This window comes from Tamandua tetradactyla, chromosome 1, assembly GCF_023851605.1.
Source record: "Tamandua tetradactyla isolate mTamTet1 chromosome 1, mTamTet1.pri, whole genome shotgun sequence".
Classification (NCBI taxonomy): domain Eukaryota; kingdom Metazoa; phylum Chordata; class Mammalia; order Pilosa; family Myrmecophagidae; genus Tamandua; species Tamandua tetradactyla.
In genome coordinates, this window is record NC_135327.1 from 83,731,075 (window position 1) to 83,754,364 (window position 23,290).

The 23,290-nt window shown below is 41.0% G+C and overlaps 1 protein-coding gene across 3 annotated transcripts in view; it reads left to right on the forward strand.

Moving 5' to 3' along the window:
* Nucleotides 1–14,461, forward strand: part of AMPH (amphiphysin) — a 273,409-nt gene extending 258,948 nt beyond the window's left edge. For all 3 annotated transcript variants that reach the window (XM_077119505.1, XM_077119509.1, XM_077119513.1), the window contains 4 exons: nucleotides 2,518–2,727; nucleotides 5,038–5,298; nucleotides 7,199–7,300; nucleotides 13,259–14,461. In XM_077119505.1, coding sequence (XP_076975620.1) covers nucleotides 2,518–2,727; nucleotides 5,038–5,298; nucleotides 7,199–7,300; nucleotides 13,259–13,366 — 681 coding nt within the window. In that variant the 3' untranslated portion in view covers nucleotides 13,367–14,461. The remainder of the gene's footprint in view (nucleotides 1–2,517; nucleotides 2,728–5,037; nucleotides 5,299–7,198; nucleotides 7,301–13,258) is intronic.
* The last annotated feature ends 8,829 nt before the right edge of the window (nucleotides 14,462–23,290 follow it).

Consider the following 23,290-nt stretch of genomic DNA (forward strand, 5'->3'; position numbering starts at 1 on the left):
TTCTAGTTGCCTTGCACCCTGCCTTTGCCTGTTTTGTTAATTTGAATATTTTGGAATATTTATTGGCTGTCCTTCTTACTAAGACATTTCTATGTGCTCTGTTTCTTTTTCTGTAACAGAGACCAGGTAAATTGCTGAGATGCTGAAGCCAGGAGTTAATTTGTCAGTCCACAGCCGTGCGGGGTCAGACCGAGTCCTTAGGCTCCACCTGCTGGTCGGCTTGCATCACAGCAGCCACGCCATCAGTTCTCAATCATAGGCTGCAAATAATGCTTATTTATTTAGCCAATGAAAGGGAATAACATGTATGTCTTGCAATAGTAATATCTGATGCAAACAAATTGCTAGAGATTAAACCAGGAACCACTGATTAATATCCTATTTTATGGAGAGAGTAAAAAATTACGTTTGGCAACACCCTCCATACATCACGGAAACAAAATACTATCAGTTTCATTGATAGTAAAATCCAGTTACTCATAGTATGTGCATGGAGCATATGTGTATAGGAGGACTTATGTATAATCACTTGGGGGAACATTCTGTCAATATGATGACTGCTTTTCATCTGTAGCAATCTGTATGTGTGTGTGTTTGTCTATGTATATAGCGGCCATCTCGTCCAATCAGTGGGGTGTTCATTCCACAGATGTGCTTTTCCAGACAGATGAAAGTCATAAAAAATTTGGAATTAATGCAACACAGCTTGCCTTCTAGGTTAGAGCTCTTACATCTGTATGTGTCTTTATAACTTTAACATGGAAGAAACTTTGCTAAGCTCTTGGTATCTTAAAGCCTGTTGATTTCTCCAACAATAAAGCTACCAGCAATTGTTCATTGTTCTTATTGGAATTAAGGTGCTCTCCTAATTTTCCTGACTATACCTCTCTTGATAATAGTGACAATAACCTACAAAAAGATCGGTTTTATTTTAAAGCAAGGAATGCAATTCTTTTGCATTTTAAAATACAATTTTAATTATAGGATTTCTCAGCCACTCACCAAAGTATAAATTCCTGTGTACCTATTACCCACTTCGATAATTATCAACATTTATATTTCACCTTAAATAAGAATCGGTTACAAATTCAGGTGGAAGAATTACTTTTCTATACCTATCTGCTTATTAGTAACAGGGTAAGAGAAAAGAAATGCTCTGGCATGGTTTTGCTACATTTTGAATCATTGCATAATTTGCTTGGAGAGGTGAATTCTCATAATAGGGGATTTGAGGGGGAGAGAAGTAAATTCCTAAGAATTTTTAGAATACGTGGCCATATATAGCTGCTAGCATTATTTTTTTAATCTCCAAAGTAAAATACTATATTGTACCAAAATTTATTCCAGAACAGGTTACTTTTTCTTTATTACTGTAAATCTGAGTCAGAAGGAAGGCTTTTTCATTACTTGTGCCGCTCGTACCCTTCATCTGCCATTTCGGAAGCCCAGTCAGTGTGCCCTCACTCAGCATTGCCCTTTTCAGTATTCGGAGTTTGAAGTTAATATCTGCAGCACTCGGGCTTTATTAACTGAATAGGATGAGCTGGCTAGAGCTAATTCAATAAGGAAAAGACTGGTTAATCCTAATCACATCAGATAGCAAGATCAATTTTTGAAATATGTGTCCTGGGTATATTTTATAAGCTCTACCTAGCAGTCTTCCTTCTCCTTTCTGATTTGAACCTCTGAGATCAACTCTGCCAAGCTAATGTTGTTAGAGTCCTGTTAAAGACTTGGAGTCCAAAACCAATTTGTTCAGTATTAAAACTTCTGATTGTGCTCCCTTTCTTTCATTGTTGCAAGTTTTGAATACCACTTCAAACTCTTCTTTTGAATGTGTTCTGAGTTTAGAAACAAAATCCTCATTTTTCTCTCTTTTACTTCTCCAAGTAAAGACTTCATGTCTGAGTCTTCCATTTTGCTAGCAAACAGATATCTATAGATATCTGGTGAATTATAATGCAGATTGGATGATGACTATTTTCCTGAAGTCTCTGAGAAAGGCAGTACCTTCTCCATGAGCACTGTAAGATTTAAGATTTCGTGTAGTACCTTCTCCGTGAGTTCTTTAAGATTTATACTAAAATGCGAAGTCCAGGTTTTATTTGATGACACTTTTTCTTACATTGCTTTCCTCTGTAACCCTAGTCTTGGGTCCAGACCTTTTACATCTTGGGGTTCAGATATCCCCTGGTGCCTCAGTGTCATCTTTCAGTGACAGAGCTGGAAGGAGCCTATGGAAGGAGCCACACAAACCTTAAAAGCTCTGACATATATTCCTTCTGCAAGGCAGGCTGAGGAATGTTAAATTTGGGGGTGACCAGGAAGAAGAAAAGTCAGATTTTTGATGAACATATAACAGACTGCTGTACCTGAATTCTGGGATTCAGTAAATTACAAAGAACACTTCCAAATCTGATAGTCCTCAGCAGAGCAGAGACAATCCAAAGGGTTGGGTTGGATTCTCGGCAGAAGCCCGTATAGTTAGAGCCATGGGCTCTTTTGGTTTGTTCACAGGTTGCACCTGAGACTGATGCAGAAGGGGCTGTTGCAGGCCAGGAGTCGGCAGCTGAGGTGATCCCAGCCGAGGAAGTGGTAACAGAGAAGGCAGCTCTCCCAGCTGATGAAGGAGTAAGTTTAGAGGAGCCCAAAATCGAAACTGAAACTGTAGAGGTTGGAGATGGTGACAGACCTCTCCCAGAAGAAATGGAAGCAGCAGTACCACAGGTAAGTGTCCAGGTGAAATGGAGGTGTTGGGGACATGACAGCAGTCGGAATGAGATAACTCTTTGTGGATGTAGAATAGGATTGTCATTCTGTGACACCCCATCCCACCAAAAGTTTATTGGATGCACGGGAAGAGTGGTCCCAGCCTCCTCTCAATATCCACATCTTGAGTTCCCACACCCATGCCTGTGGCTGACTGTCACTACTTCTGCCAGGCTTAAGTAGAGATGGAGAAAAGGAAACAATGGGATGAAGAGATACAGTAAAGGAATAAAGCACAGAGGATGGAAAGGATGAGAGTGGGGGAAGGAGGAGGATATGATAGGCTAATAGGCGCAAGTTGGATTTTGAATTTGGGTCCAGGTGGAGGTCAGGTACTGCACAATGAGTGACAGAGACACAATGCTTAAGCAAAGAAGGTTTATGACTCAGGTCCCATGGAGAGAGGGGCGCTGCTTGGAGTCGACAGGTAGGGTGATCAGTTCGGGGGCTCTCAACCAGCAGGTGGGGAGCACAGGTAGAGCAAGAGGGACCCATGGGCTTGCACCTTTATTGTGGTCCAGGGGTGGAGGTTAGTAAATTTCCCACAGAAGTCAAGAATTGGTTCATTTAAAGCAGATGTACATGAAAAGGAAAAGGACTTGGGGTCCAAGGGCGGTGGGAATGCATAGCTTGTCATTTGGGGCCAGCTGTATGTATGGGGTAAGTGTAGGTGTGTATGGCGGCTGCCGATGTGGGACTGGGCTTTGGGGACGTTTATGCCCCAGGACTGGAGGACTGTTTATCAACTGGACCATAGGTCAGTTTTGAGGCAAGTGGCTTAGCTAAAGTAAGATGAATGCCCAGGAGGATTAAGTGGGGAAATATTCATAAAGTGCTTAGCCCAGTGCTTGGCATCTGCAAGAACTCAATATTAGTTGAATCATATTGCCATTATTACTACTTTTGTGATTTTTATTATTATTAGAGTGCCCTTAATTTACCATTAGTCCTATCCCTCATATTAATCAAGGAATATATAATAATAAATATATGTACATACCTTCAGGAGGGAAATGGGCCATTAAGTACCTAGGTGGAGTTGGAGTTAGCTCTTAGCCCTGAATGTCTGCAAGGGAGGCAGCTCCTCACTTCCCAGAGCAGTGTGCAGCAGTGACAAATCCAGATACGCCTTGATTGTGGGACCCCAGACCCAGCTCCAGTGCACGGACAACTCGGCTGCAGGCCACCATTTGCTTCCCTTCCCTACTGGAAGGTGACAGCGAAGAGAGGGCGTAATATTATGCTTTCCTTTTTTCTTGATTATTTTACTTGCATTAAATTTCCAAACATCTCTTTAGGGTTAGTTACGTTATCCTTGTCATCCCATTAGAAAAAAGCAGAAAGCAGTGGTATTTGAACAAGTAACTCAGAAGATGCATTGTTTCCCTAGGATTTTCTTGTCACAATACCAGAAGTATTTTTGTGAGTATTGTTGTTCTTGTTGAAAGAGTGTATTATTTTCTCCTAATTGAAGAATGGAAGTGCTTGTGTCCACTGATATCTTAGGTAATACTGAACTTGATCTGAAAGGCAATAAGCATTTGGACTTCTGTTATGCAAACTCTGCTCCTTCCTCATCTTTGTGAAAATAAGTAAATAAAAGGGATGTCTTGATCCTTTGGTTCTGCTTTTCCCTGAGACAATAGAAAAGCAGGAGGAGGGGTAGACCCTCAAGAAGTGACTGCAGCATGTGTTTCGATGATAATCAACAAGCAAAGGACTAGTAGATTGTCTCCAAATACAGGCTACATATTTGAGCCCAGCAAATATGAATTCAGGCCATTCAGCCACAGGACTGTGGGTGAAAAAGAAATCACAGGAGGTTACCCATTGGTTTCAAATTCGTGTCAGTTCTCAGCAGGACAAGAATGGACCACTGCACAAATGAAACCAGTGGTCGGTTGTCCTGAAATCCCATTACACTCTCTTTCAGGATTGTCTCCCTCCCCCTATCCCGGCTTACCTGCTCCCCTTCAGTCCCACATCCCCCTTCCCAACTTCCATAGAACCCGCGTTCATACTAAACTGCATGATTCTTCTAAACTCCAGAAAAGTAATCTAAGATTTAGCACTTAAGGAGAGACGAAGGGGCTGCCATATCCGGTGCAAGTACTGCAAGGTGGAAGGGCCAGAGGAGCAAAGCAGCAGCCGGGTTTGTGGGGTGGGGTGGGTGGACAGGGCAGGAGGGAGGTGGGGGCAGGGCACAGAGGCCCTGGGCGCCTGGCTTCCCGGACCCAGCCTCAGTACCACCAGTCTTCCTTCCCCCAGGAGAAGGTCATCCCCTCAGTAGTCATAGAGCCGGCCTCCAACCATGAAGGGGAGGGAGAGCCTGAAATCATCATTGGTGCCCAAGCCAAGGAGGCAACCGATGAGGAGGCAATGGCTGCGGGCCTGGCGGGCGAGACGCCAGCGCTCGCTATGGAGCAGAAAACCTTGGAGGACACTCAGCCCCCACAGTCCGCAGATGCGCATCAATTAGAACCGGCTGGTGACGCCTCGCAGGACCTGCCTCCCGGCTTTCTCTACAAGGTCTGTTAGTGCTTTTTTTTTTTTTTTTAATCTCATAGCCACTGGTTCTTCCTTTGATTCTTAGATTTTTATTTTCACTTCTTTGCAATGTGCATTTTTCCTCCGTGTTGCTTTCCCCGTTATCCTAACATCACGTGGTAGAATGGTAGGATTCCCGAGCTGCTGGCCAAGCAAGAGCTACAGCAGTATCTTAACTTATTTTACCCAGAAACGGAGGGAAGGTGCTCGCAGAGTGAAGGCCAAGCCCCCCGGGAGGGACTGGCCCCATCCTTTCCAGGGCCGGTACCTCCCTGGGGCGCCCATATCGCTTTGTGGGCGCTTCAGTCTTGGACTCAGACCAGGGCTTGGAAGCCGCGGTCCCTGGTGGGCTCCGCAACGGGAGGATGCTCGTCCTGAGGCGGGGACACAGGAGTTACCCGGTGCTCCCCAGCGTCTGGTACAGTGCGCGTCCCGGAGTAGGGGGCCATGGATATTTTTTAAATGAGTGAATAAATATATGAATGGGCTTTTAAGGAGAGCCACAGAAAAGAGGCCAGAGTTGATGGGAAGAGGGTTTTGTGCAGTGAGGCCATCGCAGAGCTGCTACCCAGAGCCTTCAGGAACCCAGAGGACCTTACAAACAACACAAACAGCAGGGACTGCTTAGAACACCGGTTTAAACTGCATGCTAAAGGAGACCATCGTCCCTAACAGAATGTGGTTGGGGTTTTTTAAGGCTCATAATTTGATTTTAAATTTCAAGGTTTGGACTCTTTTCCTTTAATCAGGTGTTCAGTTTGTGTGTGTCCTTGTGTGTGGGTGAATAGTAATAGTCGCTCTCTTTTTCTTCTCAATATCTCTGCCCATTAGAAAGTGACTGCGACCTTCTGCCTCAGATGGGGTTTGGGGTGGGTATAACGGGTTTATGAATGAACTCACGTGTATACAAAATGTGTAGTGAGGCTGTTGTGGCCCAATGTGTCTTGTAGTTGGAGGACAAGAAGAGAAAGCAGAAGGTGCCGGCAAAGGCAGGCCTTTCACCACCCGCAGTGCAGTTTGGGGCACATCTCTTAACTCCCTGGGCTTCAGTTTAGTATGCCAGAGAAAGGAATTTGGGGAAAAGATAGTTATTTTCAGCTCAGATAGATTATGATTCTGTATGTAAAACATGCACTTTAAAAAGCAGACTGTTTAATCTCGTGGGAACGGGGCATGTTCAGGGGAACCGTATGGAAGAAACAAGGCTGGTGGTGAGGTTAGTGGTCCAAGCTACGCTCTGGGTTCATCACACTAGTGTCTCTACTTCAAAAATGTTTTACTTTAAAAAAAAAAAGTTTCTCCAAAATAAAATGTCGAAGGAATCTAAAAACAAAAAAAAAAAAAAAAGAGAAAGAAAGGAAACAAAATGCAATGTTTAATGGATGAGATAGGGAAGGGAGGAAATTCGTTGACAAAGAAATTGATCTCAGAGTTTAATGACATAGTAATTCCTTTAAACCATGCAAGTGATGGTTTTCCCAGTTGTTAATCACTTGACAGAAGCTGGGATTAGAGGAACTTTCAGCTAGCCACTGTTAGTTCAAGATGTAAAAGGACAGTAATAAAGCATCAGTGATAAAATGTGAATTTCTAAAATATGAGGAATTAAAATTTTTAATTAATGTGCTACTTTTTAGCTATTGTCGAAGGTATTGCATTACAAAATACACATCCAAATGGACTTAGTGTCAGCCTGTAAGAATATTTAGTGTCGGCCTGTAGGAATAGGCTATATTAAAGTAAACAGAGAATAAGATTCTCTTTCTCTTTTTTTAGAGCCCTTCTCCTTCTTTGGAATGTGAGGCATTTCGTGATCTTTTCATGCTTTACTTCTTTTTTTTTTCTTTCTATAATGAATTGGTTATCTAAAAATCATCCACAGGTGGAAACACTACATGATTTCGAGGCAGCAAATTCTGATGAGCTCAACTTACATAGGGGTGATGTGGTGCTGGTGGTCCCGTCGGATTCCGAGGCTGACCAGGTAAAAGAGGAGAGTGGAGAATCCTGAAAGCTATGTTGGTTTTTCCTGAAGGTCATTGGCCACAGTGATTTCCTGAGGATGTTTCTGTTTTCTGAGATGCTCCAAGCCAACTGTGACAATGGCTTGTGAACCAGCTCCCAGCATTCACTGTAAGTCTCAGGACACCTTTTTGGAATATTATCACATTGCCTCCTTTTTATACCCAAAAATTGGCTATTTCTTATCACATACCCACTTTCTAAGGAAATTGTCTTATTAAATGCAGGCAAGTCCGTGTGTATCTCTATAGAATTCCCAGGGATGATTTCAATTAATGAAAAGTAGAAGAAATAGAGAACTATAGTCTTTTAGGGAAATAGAGAAACCTGCTAAGATAGGACATGCCATCCTCTACCTGAGAGACTACTGACCTCCCATATCCCCTGTCAAATGCTAGGCATGTAAGGGACATTTGAAAAAGGTGGGATCCATGTCAGGGTGCTCTTTATTTCTACATCTTGACTCCAAATCCCCATTTACAGCAATGGGCTTTACCAGGTTTTCTCTGGAAGTAGAGGTTGGCTCAAGCAGTTTTTTTTCCATGCCTCCTTTTCCTTGGCTACCTTCTGGCTTATAAATGGTCAGCCATAGGATGTATCTCAGGACTAGTTTTCCAAGCCCCCCTCAGAGGTTGTGATAGCTGAGGGCATCTATGTGAAGAAAAGAGAGAGCAGCAAGAGAAAAGCTTTCCAATAAGACCTTGCATAATCCAGGGCTGCTAAACTCCACCCACCACAATTCCGCCTCAAAAGTAAGTGCTTCTGGGGGAGTGGAGGCTGGCTAGGAAAGGGGTGATGGGTTGTGGCATACATGGGTGTTTGCACTTGTAAAACTCATTGGACCCTACACTTCCTACATGTCTCTGCATTTCACAGTGTTTAAATTATACCTCAATTTTTAAAAAAGAGTTTCTTTAAACTACTCACCTTTTAGTAGGTTGAATTGATGTTAAGGTGCTGAGAACTCCATTTTGTTCATGTTCATAGAATTTTTATATATGAAATGGGTGAATATGACTATTGATTAACATTTTATTTTCTGGAGAGAAAGGCTATAACTTCCATAATATTTTCAAAGAGATTTATGATCTTCCCCAAACCCCCAACCCTCCTAAAATAAAGTCAAACATCATTGTCTTCCAGGTTGATGCTTGTATGCCCCCACATTTTGTTCCTTCTCTTATTAATATACTTACCAAGGTAGATCAGGTGCTGGGGCAAACAAATAAAAAAGATTTTGGCCACAAGAGAATTAAATTAGAAATTAATAACAGTAATATATCTCGAAAAGCCCCAAACATTTTAAAATTAAAGAAAACACTTTGAAATAATCCAAGAGTAAAAGAAGTAATTACAATATCTTAAAAAAATATATTTCCCAGTAATCATTGGTTGCAAGTTTTTAGCTCAAGAAGGGAAAAAAGATTAAATTAAATGCAAAATAAATAGAAGGAAGGAAATAATAAAAATAATCCAGAAAGGAATGCAATAAGAAGACACATCATAGAGAAAATCAATAAAGCCAAAAGTTGGTTCTTTAAAAGGATAGATAAAATTGTTCAACCCTTAGAAAAACTCTTCAAGAAAAATGTGACACAGCATAAATTATGGAGAAAAAAGTAGCAACGTTTCCACACATCTTAAAGACATTAAAAGGATAATAATAGAGTAGTGTGATAAGATTTGTGACAGTTATTTTGACAACTTAAATAAACTAGATATATTTCTTGAAAAATGCCACATAACCAAAATGGACACAAGAAAATAGTAGGAAGTGTGGCCAGCTTTATAACTATTAAGAAATTGAATCTGTATTTTAAAAATCCTACCCATAAAAAATTTCCAGGAACAAATATTACTAGTGAATTTTGTCAGAAATTCAGGAGCAATTTAATATAAATTATACCCAAACTCTTTTAGAAAATAGAGGGAATGCTTCTCAACTAGTTTTATGAGGTCAGCATACCCTTGATACTGAAATGTGACAAGACATTGCAAGGCAAAGAAATAAAAACCCACTATTCCTCATGACATAGGCACAAATAGCCTAACAAAATGTTTAACGTAGACTCCAATAACATACAAAAAAAATACCAAGAGGACTTTCTCCTAGAAATACAAGGTTGGTTGATTATTTGAAAATTTAAGCAATGCAGTTCACCATATCAACAGAGTAAAGAAGGAAACCTTATGTACCTTGGTACATGAGAAAAAGCATTTGACAAAACAGTACTCATTGCTTATAAAAACTCTCAGCAAGTTAGGAATGGAAGAGAACTTCCTCAACTCAATAGTGGGGAACCTACAAAAAAATCTATTCCTAACGACATATTTAATGATGAGGGATGGAAGCTGTGTTATCTCTAATACTCAGGGCAAAGAAAAAAACATCGGTTCTCACCACTTTGATTCAACAGTGTATTTGCATGGATAAATAAGTAAATAAACCAATCAATCAATCAATCTCTTTATTCCTTCCTATGGATGTGAGTTCCCATCTGGTCTCATTTCCTTTCTGCCTAAAACTCTTCCTTTAGCAAAACCTGTGTTATTGATCTTCTGATAAAAAATTCTCTTTGCTTTTGTTTATCTGTATTTTGCCTTAATTTTAAGGATATTTTCAATAGACAAAGAATTCCGGGTAGCCTTTTTCTTTTCTTTCAACTCTAAAGATGTTTGGTTTTCTTCTGGTTTCTACTGCTTCTAATTAGAAATAAACTATCATTTGTATCACTGTTTCTCTTTATACATTGTGTCTTTTTTACTCCAGCTGCTTTTAAGAGTTTCTCTATAGCTTTGGTTTTCCTCAGTTTGCCTGTCTTGCTTAGATGTTACTTTCTTTATGATTTTCATGTTGGGAGTTCACGAAATTCTTTGGACTGTGCATTGATGTTTTTTACTACATTTACAAAATTTTTAGCTGTTGCTTTACTATTTTATTCTACCCCATTCTCTTTCTCCACTTTTTCCAAGTCTCTGATTACACATTTGTTAGACTTCTTGAGGTCTAACCAAGGACTTTTTTTTCTGTGTGTGTTATTGTTGTTCAGTATTTATTTTTCTTTGGTAGATCAGGTTGGATAATTTTTATTGGTCTGTCTCCAGTGCATTGACCCTTTCTCTTGCCGCTTTGAATCTCTCATTAAACCCATGCAGTGACCTTTTCATTTCAAACATACTTTTACAGTCTTATAATTTCCATGTTGTTCTTTTGTATAGTTTCCATTTTCTGCTGAGATTTCCCATTTCTTCTCTTATTATCATCTTTCACTTTAAATATTTGTGCACATTTAAAATAGCTGTTTTAAATTCCTTACTGCTAATTCCAAAAGGTGGGTCATCTCAGGTCATCTTCCTATTGATTACTTTTCCTTTGAGTCACATTTCCTGTTTTTTTTTCACGTTTAATAATTTTTTTATTGCTAATAGACACTTAGATAATACGTTGTAGATGATGTGTCTTTGGTTTTCTGTATTTGAAATTAATTTAATTTTCTTCTAGCAGGCATCTAAATTACTGGATAATTACCCTGAATACATGGAAGTTTGCTTTGTACTTTGTTAGTGTGGATCTGTTTTCATCTTGCCCTTTACCCCTAAGACATGGCCCTTCTAAGATTTCAACAGAAAATTTGAGGAGTTGAACAAGCCCCCTCTGTCTTTGTGGGATTTGAACACTAAAATTCCATCTCCCCTGCACTGGGCAGTACTTACATCTCCACTTAAACTTTTTCAATCTTCCTACTGTTGCTTTCCCCACCCCCAGCTCCTTGGAGGATTCTTTACACATTTGCAATGGTCAGCCAAAGATTTCAGGGAATTTCTTCTGCAGATTTGGGGACCTCCTCTGTGACTCCTTTCTTTTTAGGATATTCTTCCATCAATGTACAATTGCTCTGTACAACGAGAACAACAAGACTAAAAAAAATAAAGTAGAAAACAACAACAACAACAAGGCTGCAGCTTTCTTCTTGAATTCTAGCTGCCCTGCCTCACACAGACTTAGAAGAAAAAGTTGTATTAGTGTAGATCTCACCCAGTATATTTTCCCACTTTCAAGGGCCAAATGCTCCCCAGTTTTTGTCTGCTTTTAGTCCCTCTCCTGTACCTACAAGGAATGGAAATATATGCACAACCTCATTATTAAACTTATATATTTTGTAACAAAGTTATGTGTTTATATATATGTATGTACATATACACATAGTTGCATGTATAAACACACATACCACATACATAGATATTCCAGTGTTTATGACTGTTATCTCCAGAAGCATTAGCCTGATACAAGTTATTCTTCTATTATCAAAACTGGAAATCACTGTAAACCACTTATTTTATACAGCTGAAATTTAATTTTCTATATTTTCCTCAGTTGAAGATTGATGTTGGCTAATATTCACCACCTTCTAAATTGCACTTCAGAATTATGTGTTGGAATATATTTTGACTGTGGCTTTATGTCAGTTCTTTACTTTTTTTTTTCTTTACTGAAACAATTTTTAAGCGCTTGATTTGGTTTGGCTCCTTTGGATTTTTCACTCACTGTAAATAAAGTCTAATGTAGACACTTGTGGGGAAAAATGACCATTTATATGTTCACTAGAGGTCTAGAAAATATTTAGTTATCATATTTTACTTCAAGTATGTCTTTGTCCTTCACATATGTAACATCATCATTTTAAAGAGGGCATCCTTCCTCATGAGCTAGGATAGCATCACTTATTTTATTGAATCAATTTTTTTTCTCAGTGGTTTTCTTTCTGCCTTCAAAAATTGGCCTGTCTAAATGCTTATATTCCTTGTCTGTAGAGCAGCATCAATTTAGTCTCAGATTATATCAAAAGGGAATGCATCAGCTTCTTCAGTTTTGAGACCTCATTTTATCTAATGTGCTTGACCGGCACTGGGGATTGGGTCCGATTAAATCTGGCCATTCCTCACCTTAAGGGGCACCTCTTTCCTGTATTTGGTTAACATAATAAAGATAGTCATTTCCCACTCTCCCACGGCCCGTGGCCTGTGTGTTTTATATTGTTTCTTCCAACTAGGCTCTGCTTATCAGCAGCAGCCAGCGGCCTCCGGCTCTCCATTTTAAAGTCTTATCTTCCAGCCGGGTGACCGGGTGTGGGTGGTCCTTTAACCTCTCTGTGGCTGAGTGCCTTCACTGTAATGACGGTACTTCTGCATTTTGAGAAATAGTCTATAAGGAACATAGGACTGTCCCCAACAAGAATGCCATGACATCAGACTTTGCTCTGTAGCTTATGTAAATGTGAAAAATTAGGCATAATCACAATAACCGCAACAGACACATCAGCCAGTGCGTATCTAGTTTCTATTATTTAACAAACTCTATAGGGTATGTAGTGCTTTACTTGGGTTACGTGACATGAGCAGGGGGGACAGAATTCTTTCCTATAAGAAATGGTTCAGGATGATGTAAAGGATCTTTTCATGGGCTCATGGTGACCACCCACAATCGGGAGCTTCCTCACGCCTTTTTTTCACCATGACTCGTAGGACAGGGACATGCATGTGTGTGACGGGCTTTCAGATGATTGTCTGCTCTCTGCACTGCCTGTAATTCGAATCCTTTTCTTTTCTGTTAAGGATGCCTATCATAATCCAGTTAGTGTTAATTAACTGTACATTATGCAAAATTAAAATATTAACATGAGTCTCCAATCAAATGCACTTTATGCAGAAAATATGCAATTTCAAATGCCATTCTTAAATTTTACTAACAACTCGCCTGGGACGTGCCTTCCCACGGATCCCGGCATAATAGTCCCCATGTGATGTGGTATCATGGTGGAGAAGCACATGTTAATTTAATAAGTTATTCTATTAGCTGCTGGCAATATGGATTTCTTCGAGTAGTTGGCTGGATCCTGAAAGCCCTGTGTTTGCCTTGCAGGATGCAGGCTGGCTGGTGGGAGTGAAGGAATCAGACTGGCTTCAGTACAGAGACCTTGCCGCCCACAAAGGCCTCTTTCCAGAGAACTTCACCCGGCGCCTCGATTAGGGCCACGAGTATTGCCGAAAAGAGCTGGGCTGCTGGGTTTTTTTAAAAAAACCTTCGTGAAAGCCTGAAGAGTTCACTTTTGCTATTATATTAATGATATATGAACTGATGCCAGACAACGCTTGGAGAGACGTATCAATGGAGCATGTGTGCAAAAAAATAAAAAAAAAATGAAAGAAAAAAGGGCAGAAGGAGAAAATCCTCACTTGTCCCCATGTTATCGATGACAGGTTTGTGTGTGCTTTGTCCAAGCTGTGGTGACTTGTACTTGATCCCCTCCGACCAGTTCTGAATTAGCTTTCTCCAGACCAGAACCTTCATTTCTCTGCACCAAGTGCATGGTATGGAGTGGTTGCCCTGCAGAAGATGTGACAAATTAGCCTGTAGTCCAAGATTCTCTTGTTCTCCATGCGGGTGTGAGCACGGGCTCGCTCTGTCTCCCTTTCAAGTTGATTGTGTTCAAAAGAGAAACTGCTGCAAAAGGTTTTCAATGTTCTTTTCCGACACACTCTCTATCTCTGCCTGCACACACGGTCACATGAGCTAGTTCCCACGGCTGCTGGGTCTATGTGTATGCAGAAGTCTCCATATGCATAGGTGCGTTCTCTCTTTTCCATTGTGGCTCCCTGGCCCCTGGGCATCATCCACACATGCATTGCTCTTCTGTCTGGCATTACAATTGCAGTTTTGCCTCCAGGCAAAACAAGCCATCCCATTGCCAAAACAGTATCTGTGTTCGTAATGTGCATTTTCAGGGCGAGGTGACAAATAGCAAGTAAAGCTGCTATCCCTTTGGAGAAAGCAGAACCTGGTGAGCTGGACGTCCAGCTGCAGAGACTAGATAGTTTGGATGAGCAGCTCAGTCTAAACTTCTGTGTTTCTGAGATTGGCTAGAGGATGGGGCCTATAAATCTACCCCCCCCCCCAAACAACACTATTACAAAGAAAGCTCCTATATATTGCCACCTCTTTATATTTATGCAACTCATCTTCACAGATCGTCCTAAAATAAGATCAGTGGTGTATGCTGTATCAACAAATGATCTGTAATGATTATATTTTCAGTGTTGTGTCATTCCAAATAAACCTTTGGTAAGCTCCAAAAATTAGCCTAATTCCTTCTTACGGGTCATTTTATTGGAAAGCTTGTCTCAGTCAAGTATTGTACTTGAAACAGTTTCTGTTGGAGTTGTTATTTGTGCAGAAATGTGCTTGTTCCCCGCTGCGGGGTGTGCTTCCCGGCCCCGCCTCACCCCCCGAACCCCTTCATCCAGTCCTTGCTGGGTCCCTCGTGGTCCCCGAGATCCAGCAATTACTAGAGCACAAATAACAGCTGTAGACAGAGGGCTCATGGACACCGAATCCCTGTATCACTGAAATTCTTACTATCTTCATTGATCAGCAATTTCTTCTTACACCAGCATCATTTCCTTGGTCACTTTTCTTTCTGGTATGCTTGTGTCTATGAGTACATTAACCAACAACAACGAAAAAGATCAAATGGAATAGAAAGATCAATTCATTGGGCCATTGTTTACAGAAGATAATTCTCAGAACGAAAACGTTTCATTTGATTCACATGCTTTCCTGCTAATGTCACTCTATATGATGTAAGCAAATCAGGACCGTGCATTATGAGATTTTTCAATGTGGCATGTATTTTTGATTCACGGTTTGAATTCTCCTGGTGGGTAACCACCTTTGAAGTTTCAAGTGTCAGTAAAGAAATAGCTATTATTGACCCAGGATTTTTTCCAGGGGCTAATTTACAGACAAGCTGGGTCATCGTGAAGTCTAGTCTTGTGCAAGAAAATGGCATGCCACTGCTCTTCGGCAAATAGAATGCAGCAGTGCAAGATTTATAACGGAAAGCCATTTCCTGGCACTGCAGTACAAAGGGGGTATTAATAACAAAGACTGAAAAATGAGCTGTCATAATAAAGCACACCTGATGTTCCACAAAGATAATTGCTACAAGTCCTGGAGCAGTTCCTCTGAGGTCCCTGCATTGCTCCTTCCCAAGGCAGCTTCTGAAGGGTATCCTTTGGTAGGACATGCCAGGTATCTGACAAACTTAGCCTACCCCCCGTAACGTTCTTAGATGAATTGAACACGTTCTTCCAAAATGGCAATTTCCCTAGTAACAATTTTGTCCTAATTTGCAGCCTTTGGCTTTTTTTTTTTTTTTAATACCAAATAAAAGTAATTGGATTTTTTTTTTTGTTTCTGGAATTTTCAAAACCTAAGACTCCCAGCACACTGAAAATGAAGCGGGGCATGAAGGGGATAATGATAGTGTCCAGAAATGTCCCTGAAGAAGACATGAACATTCTTTTTCATAACCGTGGATTTTCCACGGATGTGTGAATAGTGTCAAGGTTTTCAGTGTTGACTCATGTGACAGTCCTTTCATGTCCCTTTGTCAATCTATTTCAAGTTCTCAGGCCACCAGCTCCACAGAGGCACATTGCCTGGTCATATACTGGCAGGTTGGCAGCTACATTTTTTTCCCCATGGCCTTGACCTGGGGAGCCCTATCTGAGTCTCCTCTCTGCATTGAGATGCCTCTTAAGAAACCTGTGGCACAAGGACCTTCAAATAGTCATGAAATGGTCCTGTAAAGAAAGTCCATGGTTCCTACAAAACATACACTATCTGTCTTCCCGTATATGCACCCTCATTTATATATATATATATATATAATGGCAAACAAAGTCCCATGGCTATCCCTTTAACCGCTATCTCAGAATGGCCAGGGCCTCTGGGCCACGGGAGGCCATTACATTACTGCAGCCACAGCCTGCTGTTTTCTGACAGAGCTTTTGAGTAGTAGGAACTCCACATCCTTCCTAGGCTGCTGGGAAAAAGACTGTGCAGGTCAGAATGCTGAGACTTCATGCTATCACATACAAAGAAGTCTATTAGAAAGACCCCAGCCTGACCCTGTGGCAGTCTGTTGGCCCATTTGAAAAAAAAAAAAAAACTTTGGGAAAATGTGTAGAAGTTATGAGAAATTAATATGCTCAAAAGATAATGAGCTCAGTACTTTACTCCACACAAACTGAATGGCGGATCACCTCAAAGCCTTAGAAATGGACTTGATTTGCCTTGTCCAGGACTCCGCTATGCTTTTCAAAGGAGCCCAAGCCGCCTTCTGGTTTTTATTTAGAACCGAACCTAAAACCTTGTAAACATTATGGAGCAGACCGTGAAGATGAGCTGATTGCACAGTTCCTTGCATGATGGCATAGCTATTCACTTCTAAGCATGCCACCTCTTCCTAGGGCCTGAATCAAGTGGCATCTGACACCTGGTAGCAGCATGACGAAGTTGATGGCTGATATTCTCTTGGCGACCCAGGAAAATTGACAGCCACGTGGTTCCATTAACCCTTGACCTCTGTTTGTTGTAGACGTGTTTTGTGGTTATCCTGTCACACCATGGCAAACTGAGCTGTACCTGGCTGTCCACAGGCAGCAGGGCACACAGCAAGGGGGTGAGAAATTGTTCATAAAAGCCAAATAAAATGTAATGCTTGAATAAGCTGAAGAGTCCTCCCAAATATTTTGTGACTCATGGGTTATCCTTTTTAAAGGCTGTGTTATGCCAGCACTTATTGACCTCTTCAGTTTCAAGGTGTTTGAGACACAGCCCTTAAATCTATGCACATTAAGACAAGGCTAGGTGACCTGAAGCTCCTTCCAGGGATATCTAGACTTTCTCTTGGTCTCTTAAGATCCTATGATCACAGGCCAAACACTCAGAGTGTCCCATTCTTGTAAGTTGGGTCTGAGTTGTGTGTTTCGTCCCTCTCCCATTTAACCACCCAGTCCGGGGCATATTGCCAGCTCTGAAGAAATACTTCCTGGTACATTCTAACGCCGTGTGAAACCAGTCTGATGCAGGACACCTTGTCCATAAGCACATTGTCGTGTGGCTGGTACCCTTATACCTTCACTACATCAATAAATAAACCCTATTTTTATGCTGCTAGAGCTGCTCTGCAAATGATGATGATAATAAATGAATAAAAATAAATAAATAAATAAATAAATAAATGCCAATAATCACTAAACTGTTTCTATGGCATTCAATAATGCCAGTGAACTTCTCCAAACTCTCCCTAATATTCCAAGTTACTTTGGTTTGTTTTCCTACTTCTCTGGTTATTCCTTCTCTGACACCTTTGCTAAGTTCTCTTTTATCTCCCAGTGGGGCCTGGGGATGGGATGGGGGTGGCAGTAGTCGATCTCTGTCCCTCGGTTCATTTTTAAGCTGTCCAAAAAAGGTTTCCTCTGGAGCATCCTGCCATTGCTTCCATGTCCACATGTGCATTTATTCATCAAACATTTCTCAAGTTCTTACTGAGGGTCAGCTATGCACACTGACACCAGAATTAATGAGCCATGGTCCTGGCCTCAAGAAACTTCTTTCTAAATTCCACATAGCCCACCACTCATTCTGGATTCCCTTCTTCGCCAGAATCAAAGGCATAAAAACCTAGGGGCTCGCTTTTATGCTTCTCTTTCCAGGTTACAAACCCCTGCCGTTATTCCTTGCCTCCAAATATCAGGCAGTCTTTCATTTTAATCTCTATTATATAACCAGAGAATGGTCCTTATCACTGCCAGGGAAGATCATTTGATGCTTATCTTCTTTCTTCCCTTATGCCTCCCTGCCTCCTTCCAACCCACTGTACATCACAGACACTGATGCCATTCAATCCCCTCACATCTCCTCCCCTTTCTCTCTTTCTCTCTCTCCATCTCTGTCTCTCTCTCACACACACACACGATTTGCGAATCTATCATAAATCATGTTGAATCCCAGAACTACTGTCTTTCACGGTGCTCCCCATCTCTGCCAACACTTACCTTCTGCTTCCATCTGGCAGTGTCCTCACGGTTTCCTCATGTGCTCTCTTGCAGATCTTTGCTCACCCTGGAAAGCTCTGCCTCTCCCTGGAATGTCCTCTCCTCTCCTGTTGCCTCCATGACTGCCCCTCTCTCAAGGCATGGCTCAAGTCCCACCTTCTCAACAGTCTTTTCCACCAGTTCCCTCTTGCCTTCACCCCTCTACTCTCTTACTGCATTTGGAGTAAATGTGATATCAGCTAGCCCTTTGTTTTCCTCAAATAAATGATAAACTCCCTATCATCCTTCTCTGCATTCTGATTCCACTCCAGGACCTTGGATACAAGGGCATTGAATGAATGAACGAGAGGTTGGTTGACCACTTAGTTCAGGGAAGCCCGGAAGCTTTCATCCCAGGGTGAGCATGGAATGGAAACTAAGGTTAAACATAAGAAGAAAAGTACAATGCTTTTGTGATATTGGAGATGGAAAGATTTTCTTAAAAAAGAATGAAGTTCCTAAAGTCTATAGCCAAAAGGAAAAAAAGTCTTGATTACAAAACTTAGAATTTCCATTTCACAAAAGATACTTAGACAAATTAGCCAACAGGCAGATGACAGTCCTGCTAAAGATATTTATAACATCCCAAATTCACAAAAGTAGAGTATCTAGAATGCATACAAAAACTCTTACAAATCTGTCATAAACCGGTAGTAATAATTAGCAGTAAATGTAATAAAAACTAACATTTGTTGAATGTTTGTTAGTTTCCAAGTGCTATTCTAGGTGCTCTACATTAACTCATTTAATCTTCCATAATCCTATGAGCTGGAAACTGTTCTACATTTTATAGATGAAGAAGCTGAGGCAGAGTGTTCTAGTTTTCTAGCTGCCAGAATGCAATATACCAAAAACAAAATGGAGTTTAAGAAGAGGAATTTAATGAGTTGCTAGTTTACGGTTCTAAGACCAAGAAAATATCCCAATTAAAACAAGTCCATAGAAAGGTTCAATCAAAGGCATCCATCCAGGGAAAGATACCTTGGTTCAAGAAGGCCGATGAAGTTCATGGTGCCTTCTCACTTGAGAGATCCTGCCATTGCTTCCATGTCCACATGTGCATTTATTCATCAAACTTTGCAAGTTGACAAAGTGAGAAGGCACATGGTGAACACAGTCAGGGCTTCTCTCTCATCCAGAAGGGCACATGGTGAACACGGCATCATCTGCTGGCTTTCTCTCCTGGCTTCCGGTTTCATGACGCTCCCCAGGAGGTGTTTTCCTTCTTCATCTCCAAAGGTGGCTGATTCGTGGACTCTCTGGTTCGTGGTGCTGCAGCATTCTCTGCTCTCTCTGAATCTCTTTCATTTTCCAAAATGCTTCCTCTTTTATAGGACTCCATAAATTTATCAAGACCCACCCAAATGGGTGGAGACATGTTGTCCCCTAATCCAGCTTAAAAACTACTCTTGACTAAGTCACATCTCCGGGGAGATGATCTGATTACAGTTTCAAACATACAGTATTAAATAGGGATTATTCTACCTTCATGAAATGGGATTTTGACTAAAACATGGCTTCTCTAGGGGACAGACATTCTTTCAAACCAGCGCACGGAGTGACATGAAAAGACTTGCTGAACATCACAAGCCTGTAAATGGCAGAATCAGGTGATGAGCTAGAAGACTGGCTCTAGAATGTGCTCTAACCCTTTGCTCTTCTTAACTCTCTGCTTTAACTCTCTTTGCTCTACTTAATGAACATGAATTGGCAACCCCAAAAAGGAGACTCTTGAATAGGTGCCAGACATAGAAAGGGCCCCTCAGCTTCCTGATAATCTGATCTATGCCTACTAAGATGAGATACTACTTTATTGTCATCAAATTGGCAAAAAATTAGAATGTCTCATGATCCACAAGCACTTGTAGTATTCAGTGAAGGCATGTATGTGTCCTTTGTGACCAACGCCCCTGGGATTACATTCCCAAGAAAACATTTAGGCTGTGCATAAAGACTGGTGGGAGGTGTCCCCAGTAGTACTGCTGGTGATAGCTGGGAGCTGGTGGCAGTGGAAATACCCACTGCGGGGAGAACAGGTGCACACAGTGCAGCGGGTGTGAACTGTGCAACAGCAGGCAGCAGCGAGCAGTGGTGCACTAGATAGAGAGATAAATGCATTGATAAAAGTAGGATGCCATTTATATAAATTAAGAGTGCATTATTCACAATTGCTATACAGTTTTCTCAGATAGATAGGGTCTAAAGACATACGTCAGACAACTTAGATCAGTTGCCCACAGGGAAGAGAGGATATGGAATGAAGGAAAAATAATTAAATAACATAAAACTATGTATACTGACTGGCCTGGATTAACAATAATAGAGTGCCATGCACAGAAATATGTCAGAAAAATATGAGAATGAAGGTAAAATTTAAAAAAACAGCAAACAAAAAAAAATCAGAAAATACACACCATAAAGACACTTGGATGGTCCTACTTTCAGGATAAACCATCAAAACGTCCTATTTAAAATTGGAGGCTTAATTTTAGACAACCCATGGCTTGTCAATCTCAGAGAATGGTTTCAACTAGTCAGTTAAGGCCAGGGTAACCCAAAGGGCATTTATCCACTTTCTTCAGTGGTCTGGGAAAAGTGTTAACATTCTCCTTCATCTGGGAGAATCCGTGCCAGCCAACTGCCAACCATCTCACTGGCCATAACCTGATCAAACCTCATCAAAAGGCTGCTGTTTGGTTTGCAAAGCCACTGGAATGCAATATACCAGAAATGGAAGGCTTTTAGAAAGGGAATATATTGTATTACAAGTTTACAGTTCTAAGGCTATAAAAATGTCCAAACTAAGGCATCCAGAGAAAGATACCTGGAACACCTCTGTCAGCTGGGAAGGCATATGGCTGATGTCTGCCGGAGTCTTTGGTTTCTGGTTTCAAACAGCTTCCCTGGGGGCATTTACTTTTTGCATCTCCAAATGTCTGGGGCTAGTGTTGGCTCTGTTGACTCTGAGCTTCTCTCAAAATGTTTCCCCTTTCAAAGGACCCAGTAAACTAATCATGACATACCTTAAATGGGTGGAGTCACAGCTCCATCTAATTAAAAGGCCACACCCACAATTAAGTACATTACATCTCTGTGGAAAAATCTAATCAAAAGGCCCCACCCTACAATACTGAATCAGGATTAGAAGAACATGGCTTTTCTGGGATACATAACAATTTCAAACCAGCACAGCCTCCTTCTTCTCCAAGATTATAAAAGCAAACCAGATGGCTGAGAGAGTTCAAATAGAGTCAAGAGGTTACTCCAGAGGCTACTCTTAACTCAAGCTTCAGCTAGATGTTGCTATTTACCATAGTTTGCCAAACTCCAACCAGAAGCATTTCTGCCAACCCTAAAGAACACCTACGGCTCTGACTGAAAATCTACAGAGGATCCATGTGCTATGATTACTTTCCAGAAGTCTACAACTTTCAGGTGGGTTTCTAGGCCAGATGAGTCCTGAACCCCAGAGGGTCCGGCCTCTCCAAAATATCAACTAGTTCTATCCCCCTTTCCCATATTATCGATGGCCCTTTCTAGCGTGAAAAAGTTAGAAAAGGCAGAGCCCAAATACCCCTAAAGAATTGGAGAAATCCCCAAGGAGAAGATGAAGTTACAAGAGAAGATGGTATGTAACAAATCAGCATGGTTGCTGAATCATTATATTGATATTTCTGTTATTCTCCAGTGTCTTGGAGCAACAGAAGGAAAAATCTAAAATTGTGGAACTGTAACCCAGACCAAACTCTGAAATCTGTTCCATAACTAATTGTCATGGTATGCTTTGACATGTGTTGCTTTTTTTGTATATATGCTGTTTTTCACAATAAAAAATAAACAGACAAAAAAGAAAACTAGAAACGAAGGTGCTCCTACATGGAGAACACAAGAGTCAGGCACTGCTGGAATCCCTCATGGAACTTAAGGTTATGAAACCAGCAGGGGGGATGAGGATTCATGTTTGGCTAAAACATTTTCCAAACCATTAGCAACTGCCTTCTCATCCAGAGACAAGGCATATTTAAGTATGTTGTTTATAATCCCTGTGAACACGGATCATTGAAGATCATGGACCATTAAAACATCTCAAGATTATAAATAAAGTGAAGCATAGTGGGTTGGTACAAATGGACAGATGGCAAATTCTAAATACCTCTGAGATAATTCTCTTTTGTATGCAATATTTATATTTGATAAGAATCTTCTCTTAATTTCTAGACTGGGTCAGAACCAATTACCTGTAAGAATCACACAGTTCAGTCTCTTGGTATCTTCTGCTGTTGTATACAAGCACGTGTGTGTTTGTGTGTGTGTGTGTGTGTGTGTGCATGTGTGAGAATGAGTGCATTTAACCTCTCCGAGTCTCAGTATTCATTCTTTTCCTTCTTTGACGGTGATTTTGGAACATTGCCTGTACCTGAAATAAGTGTGCTGGACTCAGGTGGAAGCAGTTTAGTGGTCAGCAGGACTGCAGAGACACTGGCTAGTCATTCACTCACTGGACACGTGGGAATTGATGTGTTTTCATCAGGGAACCTACTCAGAATACGATTTTCCAAGAACAACATCACATCAAGGGAAAGCCAGCAACATGCATGCTAAGCTTCTATTTTCCATTAATATCTGGAGCAGCAACTCAATTCAGAACCTCAAATTATTAGAACCAGAAGAGAGCAAAGAAATCCCTCACTCCTCTCATTTGAAGAGTATGTAACTGGGGGCTCTGTGCGGGGGAGCTTCTTGCCTACACCTGCCCAGCACGCTTGAAGTGGAATTGGACAAACAGGTTTCCTCACTTGCATTGCAGGCCCCTTTCCATTCCCTGTGCCTTTCCCATTCACTGAGTCTTTTCTGTTTATTATTAAACATAACTTGCTAAGGCTCCATTGTAAGGGAATGTAGCGTGTATGATAAGCCTCCAGTGGCCAGCAGGTGGTGCTAGAAGCTAATGTCTCTAAAAGTCAAAATAATGGACTTAATAGGAAGAAAGCACAAAGTTAAAAACATCACA